This window comes from Daphnia pulicaria, chromosome 2 (genome assembly GCF_021234035.1).
Source record: "Daphnia pulicaria isolate SC F1-1A chromosome 2, SC_F0-13Bv2, whole genome shotgun sequence".
Classification (NCBI taxonomy): Eukaryota; Metazoa; Arthropoda; class Branchiopoda; order Diplostraca; family Daphniidae; genus Daphnia; species Daphnia pulicaria.
In genome coordinates, this window is record NC_060914.1 from 9,059,200 (window position 1) to 9,086,888 (window position 27,689).

The window sequence follows — 27,689 nt, forward strand, 5'->3', positions numbered from 1 at the left end:
TTTTTTTCCGCAACAGGTAGGACATGTACAGTACATGACATACACGCAATATCATATGTATACTTTTATCATCATCATATTTAGAGTGAGCTCTTCTTTCTTTTTTTTTCAACATCATTTTGCAGGGGGTTTGGAAAATTTTGGAAATGAATTGAAACCCAAAAAAATAATTAAAAAATGGCTGAATTGACAATAAATTGGCCGGGAAATGATAAAATAATTAATCGGGAATGTGTGGTTGTTCCAATAATTTTTTTTTGTTTTTGGCCGAGCACAAAACGACAAACATTTTTCTTAAGGATTAATTATATCGAATTACATCATAATCATCTAATTTTTTTTTTTTTTTTCTTGGTTTCAACTCTCGGTGAATGAATACACAGCAGCAAACTGGGGGGTGGAGGAGTTGACCAAACGGATAAGATAAACCATACTTTGACACATAAGAAAATTAAATTCAAAAAATTTCCTCATCCTCTCCCCTTTCCCAATCTATTACGTCTTTTATGTTAAGTTTAAGTTTTTTGTTTGTTCTTTTTGGTGGGGGGACTGTATAGGAATGTTTTATTGATTCGCTTGATTTCGTTGTCGACCGAGCTACTCTATAATTTCTATGCAATGAGAGAAAGGGTGGGGCCTTTTTTTTAAAGAATTCAAACACACACACACACACAGACATATACACGATTTGATAGGGGGGGGGGGGGAGTGACACAACACGACCAAACGATGATCAAAATTGGCCCGCCTGTATATTATATATATATAATTTTAGCCCGACTATATCTTCATTTTGAGAAAAAAGATATTATATAATATGATGGAGGGCGCGGTCATAAATCATCATCAAGACGAAAAAATGCCGGAGAAAGAGGAGCAATTTCTATAAAGTGCGGAGGATCGATGCTAATCATTTCAACAGCTCCACCAACCAAATAAAAAAAGATAAAATAAGAAACATTTGCTGGTACTAGAAACATGGAATATAATCCTTTTTTGTTTGGCCGAGGCACTGCTGCTGCTGCTCTCCACCTCTACATAGACGACTCTAGACTGGGGCTAAATGGGAGATGGAAAACGGAAGAGAGAGAAAAAAAAATCAATACCCATGTACATGTGACTGGGGCCGAGTCCGGGGTGTGTATTATAGATAGGAAAGAGAGAGAGAGCTAGAAGAAAAAAGACCCATAAGAATGATGATGAATTGATTGTTTCTTTTGCCTATATATATAGACGAAGCTTTTTCTTTTTTGAAGGGCGCCAACACGAAAATGTAATTCATATTAAAGCAGCTCTCTCTCTCAAAAAAATAATCAATAAATGTATGGCACCAGCCGACAATTTTTTGGGATGAATTTTTCTTTCTTTTTTGGGTTGGATATCTAATTGGATTCATTTGGTTGGCGCCATATGTTGCCGATGGATATGACAGCAGGTGCCAAAGGCGCGGAAAAGTCGATAACCCCCCCCCCCCTCGACAACGGATGGCCGACACACACACACACACACATTCAATTAGATTGGCCGATGTCTAAACGTAGATCATAATAATGGGGAATTATTATCGGACGTTGATAATAGATGCAAAGAAAAACAACAACAGAACAGAGCAGCGACACAAATCACCAACACGCACACAGCACACACACACATAGAACAGATGGCACACGGTTTTCGAACGAGAGAGAACATGGAGAGGCGGAGATAAGCAGCGCAGTTAATATATATAATAACAGCTCTAATCTTTTTTGTTTTTCGAATATTTGATGGAGATACAATTTTTCAAGGTGATGATGACGACGCTAAGCATATTATGATGAGCCTGATGTATACACACACATAGATATTATAGAGAGACACGACGATCGACATCCAATTGAAATTGATATTATTTTATATATAATACGCATCACGACACGCAGCACGGTATAGATGTATTTATATAGAATATTGATTTCAATTTTTTCGGGGCTGGCGGCTGCTGTTATTATATATTTGTTAAGTATGTAATAACCGCGCTCGTCCATATCATTGATTTCCAATTATTTGCCTATACTTTTTTTGTTTCAAATTTTGACTTGAAATTGACTGACTATTAGATCATAATTTTCATATATTTTTAATATGTATGCACGGAATAGAAATTGTTACATAAGCCTATACGTAGGTATTTGTGTTGACGTGGAACCATACCGATATATAAGCGTTATTGATTTGTCTCAGACGCAAAGGAGCACAAACAATTCTTTTGTTTTGTGTTTGGGAAAAATTGATGTTACAAAATAAAAATTAAATTTCTTTTTTAACCGAAAAAATTATACGGACTGGGACAGCATGTAAATATTTTGAATGACCCATACTTTTAATATTCTCATGAATTTTTTTGAAATTTTGTCTGGCGTATTACATTTAATATAATAGCAGCAGCAGAAGCTTATATTTTTTATTTTACTGTACACAGCACGAAATTACTTCTTTTTTTTTTGGGGGGGGGGGGGGGGAAATATTTAATTCTACATTTTTATTCAAAGCCTATTTTCTGGAAATATGTTTGTCGACCGTCCCTGTTTTTTCCCCGTTCTTTCATTGCAAAACAATAAAACAAAAAACATATTTGGCCTACTGGTAAAATTATTATGTATACAAATTACAAAACACCCATCATATTTATGTATAATATATATAATATATATATATATAACCTACGATACAAGATTAATTATATAGAAGTCAACCGTCTACACAAAAATAGTTGGATGCCGGCCATGGTTGTCTTTCAATTTTTTTTTTTTATTTTTAAATTTTTTGAAATTTTGGAATTAAAAAAAATTGAAAACCTGAGCAGAATCGTCTCTCGACACTGTCCATAATTTCTTATTTTTTAAAAAAACTTTTTTTTTAGCGGAAGTTATATTGTTCTGGTCTTTTTTTAAAATGTTTTCAAAATTGGATATATCATCACAATATATAGAAAATGTTCTAGCTTTTTTCTTTTTGAAATTTGCCGGGTATTATTATTATTATATAATAAATCATAAAAATATTTTTGAAAAATCACCGTCTGTAGATGATTTCATTATTGTGATGATGATGGTGGTTCCTGTTTGCCGATCCGGAAGTGAGCGGTCTCCTGTTGTTGGCGCTGTTTCTCTTGGCGGCCCCGCAACAGAGATAGGAGAGACAGAAGATTCTGAGCTTGTGCCGGAAGAGCGGGCTCATGGCCACGTAGATGAAGAGCTTGAAGAACGAGTTGCAGATGCCCAGCCAGAAGACGGTGAAGTGGAGGAATGGGATGGAGTCGATCCGGTGCTGGGCCAGGTACTCGTACAAAGTCAGGCAGATGAACGGCAGCCACGACAGCCAAAAGGTCATCACCAGGATGAAGGACATGAGGTGGGTCGGGTTGGAGAGGTTCTCGCTCAGGGCCGTCGCGTATTCCTTGTCCTGCTGCAGCAAGGAGCTCCGCATCTTGCGCATGGAGCTGAAGATGTAGAAGTAGGTGTAGGCCACGGTGGCCAGGGTCGGACAGAGGACCAGGATGACCAGCGTCACCGAGTAGGCCGACATGCCCGTCCAGTTGAGGTGGCAGACGAAGGCCTCCGGGTCGAAGTAAGGAGCCCCGCTGGCGTAGCCGGTCGAGCCCTGGAGCAATGGCGGACAGCAGGCCAGCATGGACGTCAGCCACGTGAAGATGACCCAGCACTGGCAGCGCGACGGCGTCTGCACCGTTTCGTAGCGCAAAGGCTTGCGGATGGCCAAATAGCGGTCCACCGATATCCACATGAACGAGTACACTGAGACGGCCCACAGAGTCGCTTCCACGTAGCCGGCGATCGAGCACAACACGTCACCCAGCGGCCAGCTGTCCGTCAACGCCGGGTAGATGGACAGCGGCACGACCAAAAGGCCGGCCAGCAGGTCGGCCGCCGCCAAACTGATCAGGTAATAGTTCATCACTTCGCCACCTATTTCATAATAATATAGAAAGAGATATATTAGGCTACCATCCATTTCAATTTTGAATTTCCCGCCACGCTTTGATCATTTGACATTATAGATATAGGCCTATATATAGACGGCCCGGTGCGCCCGCATATTATTAATTGGGGCTGGACATGTCGACATCTATTTATAAGCCTTGTGTGTATGGATATATATACGGTGACCGGGCTCCTAATGGCTCCTAGATAGGAGCATCAGCTGTAGCTCGCAGTCGGACGTGAATGGGCTAATCAATTTAGCCCCTACTGTGTGTGTTGTGTGATGCTCCTGGTCGTCGTTGTGGATAAAACGGACACACAAGGGCCAGCAGACGGCCATATAATTTCCCTCCATAGCCCAGCAAAAGGAGGAGGGGGGAAGAGAGGGCTTGGCTTTTGGCTGCCAACATCAGACGACGGCTCCTTGGATGAACGAGCTCCTTGATCGTCTCTTTATCTTCTTCTTTTTTGTCATCTTCATATAATCGGATGTGTGTGTGTGTGTGTGGCGGTATAACACACACAGAGGAGTCGACTGCTGGGCTGTTTCGTGTCGTGTATACACGCATATCAGTGAATTGCCGTCCGGCAAAACAAGATGCTCCTGATGCTGCTGCTGCCGGCCAGCACCAGCAAGAAATCGAGTTGGAGGGCGCGGCACGAGGTCTCTCAAGACATTCATCTTGTGCTGTGCTCTATGTGTCTCTTCGATGTATTACGTCCACTGGGATATACGGACAGGAGCAACTGTTGGTGCCCTATATATATGCATGTATACAACAAACCAGACTACAAAGGATGTATACAATTTATATAATCTATTTAAGTTGTAGCTGCATTTTAATTTGCGTGGAAAATAGTATAGCTATATAATGTGGTTTGTATTATATGTGTGCATCGGGGGTTGTATATGTGCAAGCTCCTGTGTAATAGGTTGTCAACAGGGTCCGTTTATTGCGTCAGTCAGACGTGAATGATGCGCTCCCGCAACCGACATCATCATCAGGTTATACACACACACACGACATGGTGCTGCTGCTGCTGGTGTATAGAGTATACATCAGCAATATAGAAATTATATATCTTGTCATTCCATCGGTCTCACTTGGGGGTCCATCCATTCGTTTTCGTGTCGTATCTTTTATACTGGGCGTAGTCTATTATTCTTTTTAGACTTATTTGGAATCAAAACGCGATAGTCTTTGATAATAAATATCAATTAACTTGATGTACTATAATACGAGGCTATATACATCTATTGAATGTGACCAATTGAGAGTTAGATTTTCGTGGGATGAATACTAATGTCGGTTGGCCTACATTTGATCTCAAATGGTATAAATAGATTTTTTTAGGAGCAGCAGTTGGAATAAAAGGAGCTCGTCTGCTGAAAAAAAAAGGAAACTGGAAGGGAGAAGGAGCTGCTGCTGGTTGGTGGAGAGTGATGACGGCCGAATCTGCTCCAGACAGCGGAAGAAATGAGGTGCGATTCTTCTCTGTCGTTTGCTGCCGAACAAACCGGCGACGTATTTCCTTATATGTATTTTTTGTATTTTCTATATACGACATCAGCACACACAGCCGTCACTGTCGATCCTTGTTTTTGTCTCTCTCTCTCTCTCTTTTTCTAGATGATATACATTTAACGTCCATTTATCTTGTATAGAAAAAAGCAGCTCTCACAAGGCCGGTCTTACTATATAATAAAGTTTCAACTGACGTCGAAAATTGCGGGCTGCTATAGTCGTGATGGACTCCTATTCATCCCACCCTTTTTTTTTCTTCTTTTCGACTAGATCTATCCCTTTGTCTCCTAACTTTGGAGATGGCTCCTGTTTTATTTGGAGAGAAAAAATGGGTGGTGGGGTTGGGAGGGATTTCATCGGGTGGGGCTGGGTAATATACGTCGGTCTCCCAATTCTCCAGGTTCTTTTCTTCTTTTTCTAGATATTATATTCCGTTCTTCTATAGGCTTATACTTGCTGGTTTTTGTTCCTTGCGCTCCTGAATCAGAGAGAGAGAGACGATGGGATCTATATATAATGCCATAGAAAGAGAGAGAGAGAGAGAGAGAGAGAAAGAGGGTGGAGCTAAATCTAATATTGATTTAGACAAAAAGAAAAAGAAAATGAAGGGAGAGAAAGGCTCGCGGTTTTGAAGGATGCAGAGATATTGCTCCTGTTAGGAGCCCAAGTCTCTCTCTCTCTACCGAATGTTATTATGTATACATCTGTACTGCACAAGTTTTCCGACTGTGTGTGTTTTCTTCTCGTAATCTTTGCGCCGTCGATTATTCCCTTCCATATCAAAATCAAACTCAAAAGAAATACAGGCACAGCACAGCAGCCGACGAATGTATATATAATAATAAAAGGAGCTAGTATAGGAGCCAGTCAGGAGAGATGAAAGGCCTTGTTGTGCATGCTGTAGTATATGGTGTGCTGGGCTGGGCTGGGCTGGCCGATCGATATGGATGTTTCCCGGTCGTTTCTCTCTCTCCGCTTTAGTAGTATATGGCATCCCACCGATGCTGCTGCTGTCGACAGACGCCCGCAAATTCACCAGCGCCAGCCACCGCCGCCGCAGGGGCTTGCTCTCAAGACTGGCTTCTCTCTCTCTCTCTATGTGTGTGCTGTGTGTAGGCCTATGTATAACACTGTGGCTGTTGTGGCGCCACTAGAGCAGCAGAGATTCCCTCCAACACGTCTTTTTTTCTTGTTTTCTTTTATAGAATTTCTTCTAGACATGCATATATAGGAGCCAGCTAGGAGCTTACATTTATACATATAGCAGGAGACGCGTGCTGTGTGGGCCTATTGGATTTCATTCCGGTTGAATCGTTTGTGTACGTGTAAATCGGCCAGACAACTGCCATGCGCAACACGCTCCCCCTCCCTCCCCCAGCGCACACACAACCAGCAGCAAATGGAATAAAAGTCACACGCCCCATAATTGACTAATAATGTACGACGGCACAGCAATCGAAATCCAATTCGACTTTTTTTCTTTCTTTCCTGCTTGTTATATAACGTGACCCAATTCGATATATATCTAAGATATAACGTTGCGTGCTGCTGTGTGTGGGCGGACGTGAAAGCTTTTCTTTATTATAATATCGAATCCTTAAAACTATTAGAGCTCCTTATTTCTTATTAAATGTGATAACCTCAAATATACTATTTTAAAAATGGCCTTTATATTTCGATGCCCGACACACAATTGTTCAATATCGCCGCTGCAAAGTACAGATCTAGGTGATATCGTTGTATATTATGATTATTGTTTGTTGTAAAAAAAAAAAAGAAAAAAAAAGAAAAAGAGAGATAGTACATGTTTTATGTTTCCAAATGGCCCATGTATACATATAAAAATATATCTCTATATAATACGAGAAGCTATATAATATACGGTGGCGAAGGAGAAACATTGCAGCACGGATACATCTATAATAAGAGCCTATATCTCTCCTCTATATGCTGTGGAAAGAATTTCCTGCCTTTTTTCAGGAGGGATGCTCCTTATATAATAGGAGCCGAAGCGAGCCCAGGTCTATATTATATATACGATTGAAAAGGATATATCTATAGGACCTTTCTTACAGCAGTTCGCTTGCAGACACAAGAGCTATCGTTTCTTTTCATTTCGCAATTCTCACTCGGCACAGGATTTTCCTTATACTATATATATGTACGCTCCTGCAGGAGCATTGGCGTCTCTTTCGTTGTATAGATCGGCGCTCGGTCATTGGCCAATAATACACACACAACGTCTAGCTGCTATGTGTACAGTGTGCTTCTGCTGCGGATGCTGGAGCAAAAGGAGAGCAAACAAGTCTATAACCTCCACATGCGTTCTCTCTGCTGTGTATATAGAAAGGATAGATGTGCATGTTTATAGGAAAAGGAACGAGAGTTGTTTGGGTGCTCCTGTGTACTCTCTCTCTACTATATATCGATCGTGTGTGTGCTGCTGGGCGCCCAGCATCTTATATTGCTGATGCCATCCGACAGGAAACTCTCCTATATCCTACTGAACTGCTGGTGATAGGCTATGCTCCTAGCTGTGCTGCTGCTGTGGCTCCTGGGTACGTATATATTATACATTTATTTATTTATTGATGTGTTGTGTGTGTGTGCTGCTGCTGCTGCTGTTGTGCGTTGTGTGTGTGTACTTTAGATATATATCTGTTGAGGTGTTGAGAGAGGCCAGCGGCTACACAATGCTATACTATTCAAGGAGCTATACAGCAGGGAGAGAGAGTTGGAAACTCTTTTTCTTCTTTTGATTGCCCCTCTTCTTTTTTTGTTATATATATATTATATAGAAATACTTTTTCGGTTGGAGAAAACCGCTGGGATTGCCAGACACTCTATTTCGAGAGTCTGGCATCAATTCTATATATATAATGTATATATAAGAGTTATATAATAGAGAAGGAGAGAAAAAGGGAGGATTGTTCAAAAAGTCGAAATGGTCGATTGACCAGCAACAGAGAGAAATGTTATATAAAAGAAAAGAAGAGAATGGTCTAAATCAGTCGCACATATATATAATTGAAGGGGTCTGCTGCTTCTGCTGCACTGAAGGTTATAGTATGCTGGCCTTTTTTGAAGAGGGAGAAAAAGAAGAAGAAGAAGCCCAGCAGCATCGATTTCGCATTTCTCCTTGCAGTGCACCAGACGATGCCGGTTCAACCGGGCGCTGAGAGCTCCTGACTGATGGGCCTATTTTCAACCCCCCCCCCCCAAAAAAAAAAAACTGTTTCTGCTGCTGCTGCTCCTGATGGAGGACACAAGTGCTGAAACGTATATCTTTTTCCCCTTTTCAGATGGCCAAAAAAAGAAAAACGGCCTGTTGTGAACGACGCGTGGCCGGCGGCCATTCGAGTGTAATTAGCCAAGCTATAATTGAACCGTATATACTAGATATATATTATAACAGCAGCAGCAGCAGTTGCTGCTGCTATTTGGCTGGATGTGACGGCCCGCAAAACGGACATTGATTTGCGTAATATATAAATATAAATTAAGCCCTTTTCATTTCACTGTAGAACAAATCTGGTTCGCCTATTATTATTAAAAAGGATGGAACATTTATATCGATTTATCAATTGGTTTGATGGCTATAGAATGCTGGCCACACCCAAAAAAAATGTATTTATCATTATTTTGTTGGTGTGGTCCAGGGTCAGGTCCTGGGCGTGAAGCCACGTGGCCTGGCCAGCATATCATCATCATCACACTGTAAAGCAGCAATATATATGTATAAGGCCGCTGCTGCTGCTGCTGGGCTTTTTTTGTTTTGTTTTTCTGCTGGGCGATATGGTAAATAAATGTAGTCTCTGCTCTATAGATAGTACAGCACATGTGGCGTTTTGTTTTATATTATTTGAGCTGGCCCCTGTTGGCGGACGTGCCCGGCCGATGATTTGCTGCAATGGCACATATATAAGAAGAGCTATATAGAGCCAGCAAAGAATATAATAAGGAGCAATATAGACAGTATGGGAGCCTAACGTAAGGCGTCGATCAGATCGGCTCCTATATAGGAGCCAGCAGCAGGACTAGATAGTTTGTTTTTTTGTGAAAGAAGAAGAAGAAGGAGGAGGTTTGAATTAGAGTTTGGGGCGATGTAGAGCAAATCATCATGGCTGCCACGCTCGAGTGAACCAAAGACGACAGTTGCGCGCTTCGATGGAAATTCTCTTCTCTCTTCTCTTCTCTCTCCTTTTCCTTCCAATCTAATAGGATATCCTCGCGCTCCTTCTTCTTTCCATTCTCTCCTCCATTTCTCGTTTATTTCTCCTCCGCTCTCTCTCGTCTCTTCTCGTCCGTGTAGATGAAACGAGATCGACGTCCACGACGACGACGCTATCATCTGTGTGTGTGTGTGTAGAGAGAGTAGACACATGCGGAGGGCGCCCTATTCGCGTGTCGGCGCTCTACATGGTGACGTGTCTTTTAGACATCTATGTGGAGACGCGTGTGGGTGGGGCCCAGGTTATAATATTCCAGCATAGCACAGCACACCCAAAAGGCATTTTCCAACTTGTGCAAAGAGTGTATATTTCTGTATCTTTTTTTTTCTTTCTCTCCAATTCAATTGAATACATTTTTTTTCGATACATAGCACAGCCAAAGGAGACATATAGGTCAATTATATCAAGAGAGAGAGAGACGCCATTCATCTTTTTGATCAACTGGATGTTTGTTTTTGATAGAGTTTCTCTTTGGCAATATATCGGGAATATAGAGAAAGAGCCATCAGCTTCTGTCATTCGTCCTTGTCGTCTATAAATATAGATTTATCTATAAATAGAACTGGCAATGGCGTATATATCTATCTATACTAAAATAGAGATTGGAAGTATTGCGTTATTCCATTATTATTCCGCTAGGCTAGATGGAAAAAAAGTCGTTTCGATTTTCTTCTCTTATATTTCATTTCGTGTATATATGTATGGGATTGATTGCTGTCCTATTTCTCTCTGTTGGTTGGGCTGCGCTTTATTTTTATGTATGGAAAGTATTGCGCCGTATATCTTCCGCCGTTGGATCTCTCTATTATACGAGGAATTCCGTTACATATAAATTAGCTTTTATGTACATATCTAAGAGTGGTATCTATAAATTGTGGACGAATCTAGTCCTCGTCGGAGTGAGTTGTCCATTCAGCAGTCTAGTGAAAATATATAGGCCTCGCCTAGATAGTATAGGCTATATATGTAGACTGCTGTATCAACAGACACACATATATTTATACAGAAGATGCTGTGTATAAGCCCCAGCAGCTCTCTGCTGCTTCTGCTGTGTGTATGCAGAAGAAATACACACACACACAAATATCAAAAGGAAAGAATATATCAAGTTGCCCTTTTTTTTCTTTTTTACTTCTTCTTTGGGCTGTGTACAGCATCAGCTCCTGTGTGTACAATGAGAGAGAGATCCATCTGCTCTTGTCCCAAGAAAAATAGAGAGAGAGTAAAAAAAAAAGTTTTGTTCCCTTTTGTTTTCCTGTTAGATTCGCCTTAGATATATATTTGCTGGTGGGCAGAAAAATAACTCGGACAGGCCTTCGTCTATCTTGTATTGTGTCTAACTATTTGTGTTTCATTATATTATGATTGTATATATGCTGTATATAGTATATCTATCTATATAGATCTAAAAGAATCGGATGACGTAGACACAAGCTTGAGAGGGAGGAGATAATACGATCGAAATTGCTTTCAATCGTCTCTTGTCTACTATTTTCTCGAAATCTTTTTTTTTTTCTTTTTGTGGGCTGCAATTTACGATGAGTTTTCCGCTGAAACTTCTTTTTTCTTCTTCCGAGAGAGGAGACAGTCGGCGAATGGAAGATGAGGCAAATGGGAAAAAAAGGAAAGAAGAAGAAGAAGAAGAAGAAGAGGACTTTGATTATAGATGGAGCGAGAGAAAAATCTAGACATTTCCTATCTGCTGCTGCTCTCTCTATAAGGCGTAATAGGGTCTACAGAGTATACACCGGCGATGTGACTCTGTGTATATCTATGCTAGATGTATAGAGACGAGCCATTCATTCTTGTGTCGATATATTTATAGATATTATAAAATAGATAGAAAGGTTGCTGTTTAGCCTTGTCCCGAGTAACCCCTATTTTTCCTCCCCAGCACAACCGGAGGAGCGGATGTGCAGATCAAACGATTTCCATCAAAGGAAGAATATGACGATAGAGAGAGTTGAATGAAAATCAAAAAATGGTGGAATAAAAGAATTTGATTTGATTATTATTTACCTGATCCTGTGGCGAGTGTGGCGATGATGAGGAGATTGGAGCAGATGATGACCACGTCCAGGATGAGGATGATGACCGCCTGGGTCAGATTCTCTGCCGTGAGGATGACGTCGGTGGCCCCGCTGGGCGAACCTCCGCCACCACTTGCAGCGGCTCCGATGGACGACTGGTGGGCGGCGGCCGAGACGGCGGCCACGGCCGAGACTGCGGCCGTGACGGCCTGCGAGGCCGCCGAAGAAGCTGAGGACGCTGCTGCTGCTGCTGCCGATTCTGCGACCGATGACTGCCATCCTTCGACAGATCCGAGAGAGATGAGCATTTTCTAAGGGGCCGATTTGGCTGACCAGCCCGGGCTGCCTTGCTGCTGCTGCTGCTGATGCGAAGGCAACAACCGCCGCAACACGTCGTCGTCTTCCTCTTCGTCCTCTCCGCCGACGGCCGCACAGTAGATGGCGCTCCACCGTGACGACCAACTACTAGTCAGTTGCAGCCGCCAATCAGCAATTGTCTATGATTATTATACGCGTTCGGGTCCAACACCAGCAACCACACGGGCCAGCAGCCAAAGAAAGAATATAAGACAAATCAAAAGACAAATAATAATCAAATTTGAGAATTGATAATTCAATTAGAGATTAGATATGCTGTAGGTGTATATAGTCGCTATAGCATTTATATAATATAACGCCCCCAGCATATAGCAGCTGGTTCGCCTTTGGTTGATCGATCGACCGATATCGATTGACTCTCTCTTGCCCGGCCCCAGCAGCACCAGTATAGAGAATATATTTACAAGAGGTGACTGGGCATAAAACACCAACAGGAGCCCCCCCAAGTCTATACAAAAAAGGAAGGGGGGGGGGGGGAATCGGTCGATCGGTGCAACTGTCAACGGCAGTCGGCACCTTTGGCTGACAGGTTTTTTTTTTCGTTTCTTTTTTAAATGTCCGGCCTATTTACTGAACTGTGTACACATACAAAAGATGTGATGGAACTATATACCAACTATATAGCGCGTGTGGTATAATATACACACACACATATGTAGCAAAGTTGATAATATAATTTTCTAAAGGTTGTTGAGGAAGCCCAACTGAACAACAAAGACGGACCGAACGGACCCCAGCGAAAATTGGAATCCCCGCGGGGGTGAAAAAAATGTGCAACATTTCTAAGGTTTTATCTTTTGATCGATATATGACAGACAGCACATGTCTAAATACATATGCGCCAAAAATTATAGAAGACTGGTTGGTGTTTCTCTGGAAATTTCCCTAATTCTTTCTTGTTTCTTCTGATTGACATTTGGCTGCTGGCCGGGCTGTATGTGTGTGCGTCCTATAATATATAATCGAAGAAAGCCGAAAAGGGCTAGCTGCATATAAATGCTGCTGCTGGATTGCGCAGACGCGTATGTATAGGTCCCTATATAGCCTATACACACTCACACACTCTGTGTCAAGGAAATTTCCCTTTTCTTTTCTCTATTTTTCCTTCTTCTTTTTTAAAAAAGAAGAAGAAGAAGAAGGAAGGAAAGACCTTCTTGGCTTTCTTGGCACGGATCTGCTAGCTCAACAGTGTCCGGATGAGGGAAAGCGAATGCTTCCATAGTGGTGGTGGTGGTGGATATAATATATTAGCTCCCCATTTGACTCTTATTAACAATCAATAAAAGAAAAAAAGAAAATAATTTCCCTCATTTTCTATACTAGGCCTATTACACCCAGCCGGGAAGGTTTTCACCCTCGCCAATTAAATGGAAAATAATTAAAAATCGACTATAATAATTCATATTGAACGAAGGCCTATTCGCTATTACTATTATATCAATTCGAATATAGCCGGTTAGATTTTATATATGCCGCTGGCGGGGGGTCGACGGGAGAGTTTGATGGAAACGAGACAAACAGTTTCGAGTTGAAGAGGAAGAAAAGGCAAACAGGAGCGGAGCACATCAGCGCAAGGAGAGAGCAGCAGAAGAGGAGTTTTGGCGTCGTCTGTTTGAGAAGACGCACAGCGGGAAAGAGACGTCGTCGTTCGGCGACGATTTAGTCGATTGATTTCCCCCCCCCCCTTCCTCTGCTCTCCTTCTATTCCTCGTTTTCATCCGCTCTCCTTTGCTGTCTCTCAGCGTTCCGTCGAGTTGACACAATCGATGAGCCGTGAAAAGAGTGCGGGAGCAGCAGCAGGGGGGCCACATCTCTGCTGCTGCTGCTGCTGCTGCTGCTGCTCGTCCCTGTTCTGCTGACTCCCCCTTCCAGCTCCTCCCCATTAGTCCACCCCACCACCACCACCCATCAGCTCTATATACCTTCTTCTATATACTTGTTCCTTCTTTTTTTCTTTCGTGTGGGATCTTTTAAAGGGCAAAGTCACATCCCGATGGCGTTTCGTCAAGAAATAAACGACCTGTATATAAATCTACACATAATATAAGAAAAGGGAGCGAATCGATTCGATTGAATTCATCTGATTTTCCCACATTTTTATATATTTTGTTTCATTTTGCGGGGTTTTCCCCGCTATGCTGCTGGTTTCTCCGCAATTGGATTACGTCAAAAAATAAAAGAGACGACGCACATCACTATATAGACACACACATCACTGACGGAACATGGGCGCAGCACACCTACCTGGTTCATGATGGCGGGAGACAAGTCCCGCTGTTATTCCTCCGACTCCAGCACAAAAAAAAACTGATCGAATTGCCCTTTGATTTCGCTCACTTTTCGATCGATTTTCTTTTCTTTTCCTTTTTTTTAAAATTTAAACCAATAAGAATTTCTCCCGGAAAGAAAAAGAAAAAGAAAATCTAGGAGACTGTTGCACACACACAAGAGACACTGAGCACACAGCGACACGGAAGAAAACGACGATCGAAACACACAACACACTAGAGAGTTTCTATATATATATAATATATGTATAATATATATAATAAATATATATATATAATAGGAAAAGGGGGATGTGGAAGAGCCCGAGCGAGAGCGTTGCTGCTCCTGCTGCTCCTGGTGCCTGTCTGGGAGTTCCGCCCGCCACACAGGACAGCATATATATATACGTGCCAGGGCCAGCCAGGGCCAGCCAACACAGGGGGTGTGGATATAGACTTTTGGCCATATGTTGCATCGCGCTCTATATATGTGGGGAAAGTTGGCCCACCGTTTCGGTGAGATATGAATTTTATCTTTTCTTATTTATATTATATTTATATCCAGAAATTAATTGAATTGAGTTTGGAAAATATTATAGTACAAGAGAAGACGAGTGGGTTTTTTATAATTTTTTGGGGTTCAGGTGTCCGGCGCAGAAAACGATGTGTAAGCGCGCGCAACTCAAATAATTTCAAATCGACTTTTTATTTAATTTTTCTTCACCAGAATTTTAATTTGTGCAGTGAAATAAAAATTAGATTGACATTTCCTAAATGAGCGGGACGATTTTATATGTGTCTCCCGTGATGTTGGACGACTCGGTGAACTCCCGCGACTGTACGTACGGGAGTCAGGGGCAGCAAGTCCCTCCCTCTGTGATATGTATGCACTGCCTGGAGGGTATGGTAGAGACTTGTGTGTGTACACATTTTGCCCGTTGCTTTTCACTCTCTCTCCCGAACGGAGGGAAGGTTCCACTATAGAGAGACTCCCGCACGAGAGGGGAGGAGCGAATGACGAGAGAAAGAAGAAGAAATGTATATAGGGAAAGAGAGAGAGAGCGAGAGAGCCTTTTGCCTTTGCAAGTATTGAACGACCCGCTCCCGTACACATCCCCCTCTCTCCTCCTCCCCCCTATATAATGGATAGAGAGGGGGAGGGGAATATATAAAAGCCTGTAGAACCGTATACAGGCAAATCGTGACAATTTGCAGAGCGGAGCTATATTAGAGACGAACAACACCCGACACTGAATAATTATAATTATCAAAAGTCATTTTCTGCTCTGTATTGATTCTTTTCGATGATGAAATTAATTGGAAAATAAGAATATATCTAAGGTGATTGCGGTTTATAGCATACACTCTGCCCTTTCCCGAACAGATTTCCCGGAATTATATAATAAAATAAATCATTATAATAATAATAATAGATATTTGATTTTTCGTCATTTTGGTTGTGTGTGCAATTCATTTGCCCAAGGGGTGGGTGGGTGCTCGAACCCAGGTATATACATTGGAGAGTTCACACAAGATGTGAAAGGAGGGGGTAGAAAAGTCGAGGTACAGTCGTGAGAGAGAGACTCTCCTTGTCTCTGTGTGCGATCGATCGCCGGGCGGGAGAGTTTGCTACGCTGCTGGTTAGCTCACACACAAACAACCATATACAGCGCAGAGCACAGCACAGCACAGCACACACCCTCCGCTTAAAGGAAGAGAGAGAGAAAAAACGATGATGTTTCAAGAGCTGGGTGGCCTTCACTCTCTAACGTCCCTCTTCTCTCACGTTCGTTCACTTTTCTTTTCTTTCACGACCGCAGATATGTTCCCTGCGTGCCGGCACGTTTCTCTCTATATATAACATATTACATCAAAACGGTCCCCCCTACATTCATATCGACGACCTGTGATATTTATTTTTAGAATCTATTGTCTATGACTCTATGTATAAAAAAAATTATAACAGCATCAAATTTAAAAGAAGAAAAGAAAAACAATGTCGGAAAAATAAAGGAAAAAGGAGGGCGATATCCGCTCGATTGGTTTCCAGAGTGTCTCTTGTATATATATGTATATAGTCCTGTATATATATAGACTGTGTGTGTGTGTCCACTCAGCAGCTGGACGTCCGTCCCTGTCAATACATATATTTATTGGGTAGGCTATATAGATGGGCTTCCCCTATAGCTGGTCGCTGGAGCGTGATCGACGAGCCAACACCCAACACAAGAAAATGGTGCAAGGGTTATATAAGAGACATGTTTATCGCAGCTCTTTATAGATATATTCTCGACGCTCCTCCTCTTTTCTTCTCTCGACGGATGAGAAGAAAAAAAACACAGAGGAGGCGACACTGTGTCCTATAAAAAGAGCGACCGACCTAATAATAAATGAAAATCATCATCACTTATTCACGATCTATATGTGCCCATATATTTTATGTAATCGATCAAAGCGCGCTCGCTTTGATGTTATATATCTATCTCTCTCCAGTGGAAAAAAAAAGAAAAATATTTGAAATTCTTCTGGACACTTGATCGATATTTGAGTGTTGCAATAATAAATGGATGATGGAATATTATATATAGATAGATCTAATATACTTTTTTTTATTTCACATTTTTTCTTTATTTTTCGTTGGGGAGGCCAGCAGCAACAACAGCAGATACATCGAGATATTACATGTATATATAGTATATATATAAGACTCTCCCACGTTCTTCCATGATGCGGGTTAGTTCCGGTTGTTATGGCAGACCATCTTCTTCTTTTTTGTTTGTTGACGGATCGTGTCGGTATACATGTGATGGGCCGCGGCAGCAGCATAGTCCCGCGCTGTTTCTTCTCGTATAACAACAACCACACAATCCGACTAGACATGTTATATAGTTGATATAGAGATTATATAATATATAGTTCTTCTTCTTATATATATGGCAGGGCTCTTCCATATATATAACAAAAAAATGTCGACATCAATTCAATATCACTTGCTTTTATGATAAATAATTTGAACATTGAAACGAAATTTTGGGTTGCCAACAACATCGAAAAAAATGAAAATTTCATCGATTTTTTTTTTAAATATTACGAAATATTATGAACACGAAAAAACATTTAAATTGGATGGTAATGTAATTTTCCAACCGGGCTGACACATGTTGCCGTGTATCGTAACATGGATGAAAATTTCGCACCGACTAAAACAAATAATAATAAGTCAAATACATAAACATAGATTACATAACAAACATCATGATATCTATGTGGTTTTCTGTGGAATAACTACCAAATATCAAAGTCCAAAGTCACGATGGCCTGTTATTGTTGCTGCTGTCGGTCGTATTTTTCCATCTTCTGCAATTCCGTCTGTCGATTTGAGATAAAAGAGAATAATAATAAATCAGTTAGAGGCTGTGGTGGTGCTGGTGTTATCCCCTCGCTTCTTCTTCTATTATACATAGCCACCAGCGAATCAGTGTATATACATATTTAGAAGCGCTGACGAACTCGTTAGTAATTATCCCTCCATTCCCTTTTTTCCCCCCAGTCGGTCTATACTACCTCGAAGCCACTTCTTTATTTTTTCTCCTTCTTCTTCTTCTATTTTCTCCTTTTAAATATAATACCACACGAGCGCGTATAAGTGAGTGTCTCTCTGTGGGTACAAATGAGAAAAGGGTGGTGGTGGTGGGAGGGTAGAGCAAGTGATTTGTCGTGATTGTTGGACCGTGAGCCCGCTCTGCGGATCAATTCATCTGCATCTGTCTGATAATGAAGAGAAGAGGCCATCCAAGTCCCTATGGGTGCTGTGCTGTGGGGGTGCGGCTCGGGACCCCCCCCCTTTCCTTCCTATCGCCGCCGTCCTCTCACTTCTCTCTCTTCCATCCTTCACTTTCGTCAATGATTAATTGGCTCGCTAATTGGCTTCTAACTCATTCGTAAAAAAAAAACACGTATTAAAATATATTTATTTAAAAATTATCTACGGATGTAAAGCCTACATGTCCTATTGGCAATGGGAAAGATTTTCTATTTTAAACCTATGCATCCTGCCATCTGGCGGTGAATTTTTAGACTATTTTGAGATTGTAATTTGTTTGAAATTTTAAAAGATATACTACCTCAACTATTTGATTGACCAACAAGAGAGATTTCAGAATTGATAGGCAAGGACTTGGTAGAGATATGCTGATTCGTTGCTCTTCGGCGTCGTCGTAAATCGTCGAGGAAACGGTGTCGAACGATTCGGGAAGATGCTGATTATTGGGGAGCGATTCCAGCGTCCCTGGCTCGACCTTTTTCGAGTGGAAATTTTGGCGGTAAGATGGAGCTGAAGGTGGTTCCGCTGCTTTCGTCGAAGGTGAGCGCTTGCCCCAGCTGGTCGAGAAATTCACCTGAGCGCTGGCCAGGCCGATCATCAATAGCGTCAAGATCAAAATGCGGTGATTGGCCATATCCATTCTAGAAATATTTCCGTTATTCAAAAAGTCCTGGACAAAAAAGAAATAATTGAAGTTGAGAAAAATCAAATCAAATCTGAATTCGTTTAGCGTTTAATAGCATCCATTAAGTGCCTTCAAACTGTTGCCTAATATATATAAATAGCAATGGAAATCAATGGAGTTGTAAAAGGACACCATTCGGGTCTCTCTCCTGTGCGTTTATTGGACTGGTGGTGCTGGTGGTTCGTGCTGGGCCTATATTACGTTACACAGCGGCGGCAGTTATATTGCCGTTTGCCTTTTCATGTTGCACGCGCGCTCGCTGTGCAAGCGATGAAACGAGATGTTAACGTCCACTATAATCTCTTTGTTCCGTGACCGGACGCCGGACACAGCACTCGCCATCTCTTCTTTCGCGTGCATAGTGTACCCAATAGCCTTATATATATAGTTACATGTCATATCACTAGGAAAATTGAATGCGTATACATATATAGGCTACCAAACGGCAATCACCTCGCCACACACAAATGATGATATTATTTTATGGAACTATAAACAAGGCCAAAGTTTAGACTGCTGACCAGCACTTTATATATATCCGTGCACTGTCTCCTAATATGTATAATAAGAGCACACATCAATTCTTTTTCTTATAAATATATTTATTATTCCTTTCATAAAAAAACATATTTAGAAATCCAAAGTGCGTCGCCTGAATGAATTAAAATTAATAATAGCAGACCTGCTGTGATGGTTTGATGCTGAATGTATTAGGATCCGCTTTTCGAGTTGCCGTCAAAAAAAGGGAGGATTTCCGGTGCGGATGAGAGATGAACTTGTCGGAGTGAAATGTCGGTTTCTTTGGCCGGAGAAGAAATGATTGTGAATCGAACAGTGTCAGTCTCTCTCTTTATATAGCCTACAACGGCGAGAAGTCGCCAAGTAGGTACTGATGGTTCAGCCCCGGCAAGCAAAGTACCTTTTGGAGGAGGTGCGTCCGGAATAAAAGAGAATCTTTTCCGTTTTTTGTTTTTGTTTTGTTTTTATTGTTTGGTCTATATTGGATTGCTGACATTTTCTCCTTCCGTTTCTTTGGTTTTTTTAGATGTTTGTTGCGGTCGTGGAGACACACAAATCGAGGTCGGCGGCGACAGGAGAGCCTATACACAGTCTCCAGTGGCTATATGGCCAATAAAATGAAGAAACTAAAACAACAACAAAAAGGGGGGTGTTGGAAAGAAACAATAAGATGTAATAGATATCCGTCGTCTGTTATGGCCCATGATAACTCAGTTGATCTGGGCGTTAATACACGATTTTGCTCTCTACTCACTGGCCCACCCACCACCACCTACATTAGAGCGACCGCCATAGCTCAACGTGACTGATCTTTATTAGCCCCCACAGTCAGCTCTGAATGGAATCGTTACAGATAAATACAGACGCGCTCCACACCGCGTTCAACCTGATAACGGTCGTCGTCAAATCAACAGCACCAAAAGTCCACACGGCATATCATTTATTATTTTTTTCTCTCCTTTCCATTTATGTAATTGCAGGGGCCCCTTCTGGCGGAAGCCAAAAATTGGACTATTAAAAAATATATAAGTTTCGACTCTGATACGTTAATATTCAAATCTTCCCGCTAAATTTCAAACCTAATTCAGATAAAAATAATAAACGTTATTTTATAGATGGAATTAAGCGATAAAACTTTCGCTGATGTTCGAGAAAAAAATCTGATGGTGGCATTTTTTGGCTGCCGTCATATGCGTGCGAAGTAGTCGGCAGCCTTCGCCTGAAGGTCATTTAGATAATCTGTATAGTGATCCTTCCGACGTCGGAAACGAAAGCTATACTGGCTGACGTCAGGAAAAGGAATGCCTCCATCTATCTATCGCCGGCCTTATAATATCACCAGCCTCACGAAATGTATAGAGCGAAGGCTATAAGGGTCCAGCAGCATTGCCCAGTGAATTGCAGCACTGGGCGTAGGACTCCTAAATCTGATAAAAAGACATTCGGCGTTTTGGGAGCTGCAATATTTCAGCTCGGGTCGGGGCGTTCGACGTGGGAGGACTCGCGCCCACCAAACAAGACGGGACAAGCCAATGCCGCCTCTTATCATCCCATGACGTCAATTAGACTCTTATAAATGCCACTACGTGTGGATATTGGTAGGCGACTTGGTAGGCCTATGTATAAAATCAAATGCTGCATCAATCGCAGGATTGAAAATGGGGAATATATCCGATCTTATTTGATTGGCAGAATTCGCTACACGTTATTTATTTTTTGCGTGTTATTTATTACATATAGAAATGATGAGCTCGGCGTGTTTAACGGCCGTGTAATTTCTCCTGGCGGCCGCCTTTTTTATTATTACATATAATACTCGGCTGGTTCGTAGTCATGTGAGTTATTGGTTATTAGCGGCTGATTCATCATCATCCAATCATCAAAACTATTTCTTGAAAAACCCCTGTCGTGCGGCACGAACGCATTTCGTGCCGATTATAATCATAATTCTTCGTATATATAGACCAGTCTCTAAGAGCAACTATAATAATACTATTTATAAATGCATTTAATAAATTCCCTGGGCGGCGATTTGAGTATGAAGAAAATGGTTGAATTAAAAATGTTTGTATAATATTCGACATTCGAGTCTGCCACTATAAGCATTATATCTCGGGTGAGAATTTTTCAACGGACCCAGTTACCTATTATCTTCTCGCCTTCGTTTTTTAACGAATAAGAGAGAGATTAACTCTTAACAGTAGGGGAATGTCACACAAAATGTAGATGACAAGTATCTACTTTTATGAACTTTTTCTGGACCAAATGTCGAAACGCTTGACAATTTTTGTCGACCTTTTTTTCGACATCTTCTCTTAGAGAATTAAAGCATTGCAACACGCACCGCGTAGAATGTATATACGCGCAATAAAATTATGGTGCGACGCAATTTACGATCCTACGCGCTGGAGAACATTCTATAACAATTATCAGATGGTCATTAAATATGCGTTTTTCGAGACGATAAATACGGATGGAGTAGCAGCAGCGAGGCAACAGTCACGTACAAAATCCTATAGTTGGGTCGTCTAAAACGCTAACAAGCGCCAAAATGCAACGAATTTTGGCCGTCATCTTCTTTCTCGCCGTCTTCCTTAACCAATCGCAGGCGCAATGCAATTCGTAAGTTTCGTTGTAATTATTATTGTATACAAAATATTTTTAAAATTGTACGGGTTGTATATAATCGATTTGTTGCATCACTGTAGCACGAATTGCGTAGGGCCGGCCTGCAGATGCATGTCCACGTCTTCACCAGGCGGTTTAACGAAGGCGCAAACCCGTAAGTTTGATCGTTCGCTCTATAAATACAAATTTAATTCAGTTGGAATAATGAATTGAATTGAATTTCAGCTCAATTGGTTTTTTTGGCATTTGACGGAGCCATCGCGACGACCAATTACGACAACTACACATTTCTGTTGAACAAACGCATCAATCCCAACGGCTGTCCCATTGGAATGACTTTCTTCGTCTTCCACGAGTACAACGACTACAACCTGACCCACAGTCTCTACTTCAAACGGCAGGAAATTGCAACCCACAGCATGTCGTAAGTTAATATTACCATTTATCTTTTTGTTATTTGTTGAACAAAGTTATTGTTCGAACTTTGCACACATTTTTCTTTTTCTTTTTAAATCCATTCGACTGTTCAAAACAACAGCCACTTAACTCCAGCCGCAACTTGGGCTAACAAGTCAGTCGCCGAGTGGACTGATGAAATTGGCGGAATCAGAGACGCTCTGTCCAAATTTGCCAACATTCCCAAAGCTGAAATTAGGGTATAAATCATAAATTAAATTTTTTAATAAATCTCTAATGTTCATTAATTGGATCAAAATTACAGGGTGCACGAGCGCCGTTCTTGCAGTCAAGCGGTGACGCTACTTTTACGGCCATGAAGAATCTTGGTATGTTCTACGACTGTTCCTTCCCAGAAACTAGTGTTAACCGTACTAACCCCCCTATTTGGCCTTACACTTTGGATCAGGGATTTCAACACGTAAGTGGACTATATTAATACCAGCATGATTACGTTATCTCGTTTGGGAAAAATATAAATGAATAGTATAGATTTCTTAATTCGTTTATGGTTTTTTCAAATGTGTTTTATATGTAGGAATGCGCGATCCCGCCTTGTCCCAAAGGCAAATTTCCTGGTGTTTGGACAGTCCCGATGGTAAAAAAATAACGTTTGAACTTCTTTTTTCATCTTTTATGGCCAATGCATTCACGTTCGAAATATTGGAACAGGTGGCTTTAAATCGAAATGGAACCATTTGCAGTATGGCTGATGCCTGTGACAAGTACGTGCCAGGAGTTGCAATGATTTCTTGAAGTGCTTTTTTAATTTTAGCATATACATTATTTTTTTTATTGTAGACCGAATACCTTGGATGAAACTTATCAATACTTGATGGACAATTTTCAACGTCACTATAATACAAGCAAGGCTCCATTTGGCATCTACTTGACTGCTAACGCCTGGTTCCAGGATGCCGAGTACCGTTTGCAGGGTTACAAGAAGTTCCTCGATGCGTTGAGTACAAAGGATGACGTTTACATTGTCCCAATCGCCAGAGTAAGAAAATGAATTGAGGAAAAGCTGCAAGTGTAATCATTCCTTTTTTTTTTTTTGTACTGACGGGTTATTATTTCTCGATTGGGTTTGAAAACATATTTAGGGATTGGATTGGATGAAAAATCCTAAGCCGTTGGCCGAAGTCCCAAACTTCTTCTCTTGTCCAACCATGACCCAGACTCCTTGCTCAAGTTATTCGTGCTACTATGAAGGCGATGCGTCTCCTGTCGGCTCGCGCAATATGAAAAGTTGCGTTACCTGCCCTGACGTCTACCCATGGACCGGGAATCCACTTGGCTTGCCATAATTCTTTTATTTTTTTAAATGGTGAACATCATGTATCCTTAGAGCATTTTAGATTTATTTTACTACCCTCTTGTACTAGTAGCAAGGTTTGAATTCTTAATTTTATAACATACTACGAATTTTGTCTATAACGAAATAGCTATAAAAGGCTTGCCACTGTTCCATCATCATATGCTGTTGAGTATATAACGAATAAACACGTGTAATTTGAAAGTGCTTAAAAGTCGTGTGTTGATTCGGGCTGGATTTGAGGGACATTATAATGTGTAAGCAGAAATGTTCTTGTGTTTGATTAATTTTATCATCTTTTTTTTAGTAGGGGCGACCAATGACAAATGTGGTTTTTGAAAAACAAATTATTTTATTTTAAATTTTTTTATTTATTTAAAATTAAAAGTGGTACATTAAAGTGATTTGAACCAAATCCTAAGAGTGATGTCATTGTTTTCCAGTGAAATTTCTTACTGATGGAAATATTTTTATGTATAATATCATGGGCGACTACGAGATGGCGCACGACGGAATTGGAGCTTCAAAAATCGGTTTAAAAATGTGGGAAAAAATAATAACAACACTTTTAGGATTACACGTTTATAAAGCAGTTACCATTCATCAATTTTGGGTAAAACTTTTACACTTAACATATTTGCAATTAGGCTATTTCATCTTACCTGAACAAATATACCCACTCCCAAACAAGATGGGACATGAGTCACATGATATTTCCATTTTCCCCTATCGTGCAGTGACGTCAAGAATACTCTGATAAATACCATTGTGTAATAAATGGCAATTGCGAGGTGTCAAGGCGAATTTTTCCGGGTTCATAGTATTTATAATGGAAAATTATGAGCTCGAGCTCAGCGTGTTTAACATCAGTCGTATCATTTCTCTTGACGATCGCCTTTTTATATTATACTTGACTGAGTCGCCGCCATGCGAGCTATTGATGGTTATTAGCGGCTAATTATTCATCATCAAAACCAATTATAAAATGTTGTTTGAGTCCCTCCCCACAAAAAAATTTAATAAGTGCCAATCGCGTTTCACGAAAACTGTTCGTGTTCAATGGCAATCTTCGTATCGTAGAGCAACTAATAATAATATTTTAATGAATTGATTACGTTCTCTGGGTTGTGATTTGATTGTGTACAAGAGGAAAACTGTGAACTGAACAAATAATTGCTTGACCAGTATAGCTTAGCCTGTTTGTGGTGTGTCTGTGTAGCTGTGACTGACACATGCATTATCTTAGGTGTGTCGCTTTTGATGGCTCCAGTTATCTTAAGCGTTGCAACATACGATTTCAAGACTATAAATATGGATATAGTTCAACAGTAGCGACGCACAGCAGTCAAAACATCTTTGTGGGTTTATAAGCTGAAAAGCGCCAAAATGCAACGAATTTTGGCCGTCATCTTCTTTCTCGCCGTCTTCCTCCACCAATCGCAGGCGCAATGCACTACGTGAGCTTCATTATTTTCATATGTGTTAATTGTTTCAATTGTAGCTATAGGTTGTAATCGATTTTGTTGCATCACTGTAGCGCGAATTGCGTTGAACCGGCCTGCAAATGCATGAACACGTCTCCACCAGGCGGTTTAAGCCTGGCAGATACTCGTAAGTTTTAACGTCCCTTCTATATAAATACAAAATTCAGTTGGAATAATAAATTGAATTTGATTTCAGCTCAATTGGTTTTTTTGGCGTTTGATGGGGCGATTACGACGACGAATTACGACAACTACACATTTCTGTTCAATAACACCACAAATCCCAACGGTTGTCCCATTGGAATGACTTTCTTCATCTTCCACGAGTACAACGACTACACCCTGACCCACAGTCTCTACTTCAAAGGGCAGGAAATTGCAACCCACAGCATGTCGTAAGGGATAAATTTAAGTTTTTTTTTTAAACTAGGAAATAGGTCTTGTCCAAACTGTTATTATTTAGCAAAGATGGAAAAAAAATAATTCATTTATCTGTTCAAAAACAGCCACTTAACTCCAGCCTACACTTGGGCTAACAAGTCAGTCGCCGAGTGGACTGATGAAATTGGCGGAATCAGAGACGCTCTGTCCAAATTTGCCAACATTCCCAAAACTTCAATTAGGGTACAAATTCAATTTTTGAATAAATCTCTAATGTTCATTAATTGGATCAAAATTCCAGGGTGCACGAGCGCCGTTCTTGCAGTCAAGTGGTGACGCTACTTTTACGGCCATGAAGAATCTTGGCATGTTCTACGACTGTTCTTTCCCAACTACTAATTATACTAATCCTCCTGTTTGGCCTTACACTTTGGATCAAGGATTTCAACACGTAAGTGAACTACAAAAATAATAGAATCTCAATATTTTGAAAAACTAAATTTCTAGTAGATTTTGTAATTGTTTTTGATGTTTCAAATGTGTTTTGTAGGAATGTGCAATCCCACCTTGTCCCAAAAACAAATACCCCGGTATTTGGACAGTCCCGATGGTAAAAAACAACGTTTGAACTTCTTTCGTAATTATGCATTCACGTTCGAAATATTGCAACAGGTGGCTTTAAACCGAAATGAAACCGTTTGCAGTATGGCTGATGCCTGTGACAAGTGCGTGCCAGGAGTTGCAATGAATTCTTGAAGTGCTTTTTAAATTTTAGCACATACATTATCTTTTTGATTGTAGACCGAATACCTTGGATGAAACTTATCAATACTTGATGGACAATTTTCAACGTCACTATACTACAAGCAAGGCTCCATTTGGCATCTACTTAACTGCTAACGCCTGGTTCCAGGATGCCGAGTACCGTTTGCAGGGTTACAAGAAGTTCCTCGATGCAATTGTATTAAACGATGACGTTTACGTTGTCCCCATTGCTAGAGTGAGAAAATAATTTTAGAATACCTTCAGCCGTATATATGTTCCATTTCGATTGTTTACTGACGTGTTATTATTTCTCGATTGGGTTTGAAAACATATTTAGGGATTGGACTGGATGAAAAATCCTAAGCCGTTGGCCGAAGTCCCAAACTTCTTCTCTTGTCCAACCATGACCCAGACTCCTTGCTCGGATTATTCGTGCTACTATGAAGGCGATGCGTCTCCTGTCGGCCCGCGCAATATGGAAAGTTGTGTCACCTGCCCTGACGTCTACCCATGGACCGGGAATCCACTTGGCTTGCCATAATTCTTTTTTTTTATGTCAACGTGAATCCTTAGATCATTACAGCTTTATATTACTACCCCCTTGGACTAGTAGCAAGGTTTGAATTCTTAATTTTATAACATAATACGGATTGTTTATAAGGATATAGACTATAGTTATAAAACAGCTTGCCACTGTTCCAATACCGTATGCTGTAGAGTATATAACGAATAAACACGTGTAATTTGAAAGAGCTTTAAAGACGTGTGTTGATTTGGGCTGAATTTGGGGGACATTGGGATACGTAAGCAGAAATGTTCTTGTTTTATTAATTTTATCATCTTTTCTTTTAGTAGGGGCGAGGCCAATGAAAAATATGGTTTTGTTCCAACTTCCACAACTAAGGGAAAACTTATTTTCTTTTAAATTTTTTGATTTATTTCAAGTCTCAAGTGGTACGCTAAAGTGATTTGAAAACCATATCCCTCCCCCCCCCCCCAAAAAAAAAATCCTAATAGTGTAGTGATGATTCATTGTTTTCCAGTGAAATTTCTTACTGATGGAAATATCTTATGAATAATATCACGGGCGACTACGAGATGGCGCACGACGGAATTGGAGCTTCCAAAATAGTTAAAATGTGGGAAAAAACAATAACAACAATTTTAGGATTACACGTTATTAAAGGAGTTACCATTCATCAATTTTGGGTAAAACTTTT

The 27,689-nt window shown here is 40.8% G+C and overlaps 4 protein-coding genes across 4 annotated transcripts; 2 read left to right on the top strand and 2 right to left on the bottom strand.

Moving 5' to 3' along the window:
• Positions 1-2,489: 2,489 nt before the first annotated feature.
• Positions 2,490-14,772, bottom strand: LOC124326242 (probable G-protein coupled receptor 21). Its single transcript, XM_046784960.1, has 3 exons — positions 14,391-14,772; positions 11,758-12,265; positions 2,490-3,965 (listed from the first exon to the last, which is right to left on the bottom strand). Exons 2-3 carry the CDS (start codon positions 12,074-12,076, stop codon positions 3,055-3,057), a joined length of 1,230 nt encoding a protein of 409 aa, XP_046640916.1. The 5' UTR covers positions 12,077-12,265; positions 14,391-14,772; the 3' UTR covers positions 2,490-3,054.
• A 2,757-nt stretch (positions 14,773-17,529) lies between these two features.
• Positions 17,530-20,217, bottom strand: LOC124326643. The gene is made up of 3 exons (XM_046785563.1): positions 19,604-20,217; positions 18,538-18,906; positions 17,530-17,782 (listed from the first exon to the last, which is right to left on the bottom strand). The coding sequence occupies exons 2-3, from the start codon at positions 18,874-18,876 to the stop codon at positions 17,735-17,737; spliced, it is 387 nt and encodes a 128-aa protein (XP_046641519.1). The 5' UTR covers positions 18,877-18,906; positions 19,604-20,217; the 3' UTR covers positions 17,530-17,734.
• A 1,695-nt stretch (positions 20,218-21,912) lies between these two features.
• LOC124326275 (chitin deacetylase 7-like) lies at positions 21,913-24,043 on the top strand. The gene is made up of 9 exons (XM_046785004.1): positions 21,913-22,062; positions 22,149-22,222; positions 22,294-22,492; positions 22,607-22,724; positions 22,790-22,945; positions 23,063-23,122; positions 23,197-23,249; positions 23,326-23,524; positions 23,628-24,043. Exons 1-9 carry the CDS (start codon positions 21,992-21,994, stop codon positions 23,829-23,831), a joined length of 1,134 nt encoding a protein of 377 aa, XP_046640960.1. The 5' UTR covers positions 21,913-21,991; the 3' UTR covers positions 23,832-24,043.
• Positions 24,044-25,141: 1,098 nt separating this feature from the next.
• On the top strand, positions 25,142-27,219 carry LOC124326283 (chitin deacetylase 7-like). Its single transcript, XM_046785015.1, has 9 exons — positions 25,142-25,296; positions 25,377-25,450; positions 25,520-25,718; positions 25,830-25,947; positions 26,006-26,155; positions 26,255-26,314; positions 26,377-26,429; positions 26,506-26,704; positions 26,807-27,219. Exons 1-9 carry the CDS (start codon positions 25,226-25,228, stop codon positions 27,008-27,010), a joined length of 1,128 nt encoding a protein of 375 aa, XP_046640971.1. The 5' UTR covers positions 25,142-25,225; the 3' UTR covers positions 27,011-27,219.
• The last annotated feature ends 470 nt before the right edge of the window (positions 27,220-27,689 follow it).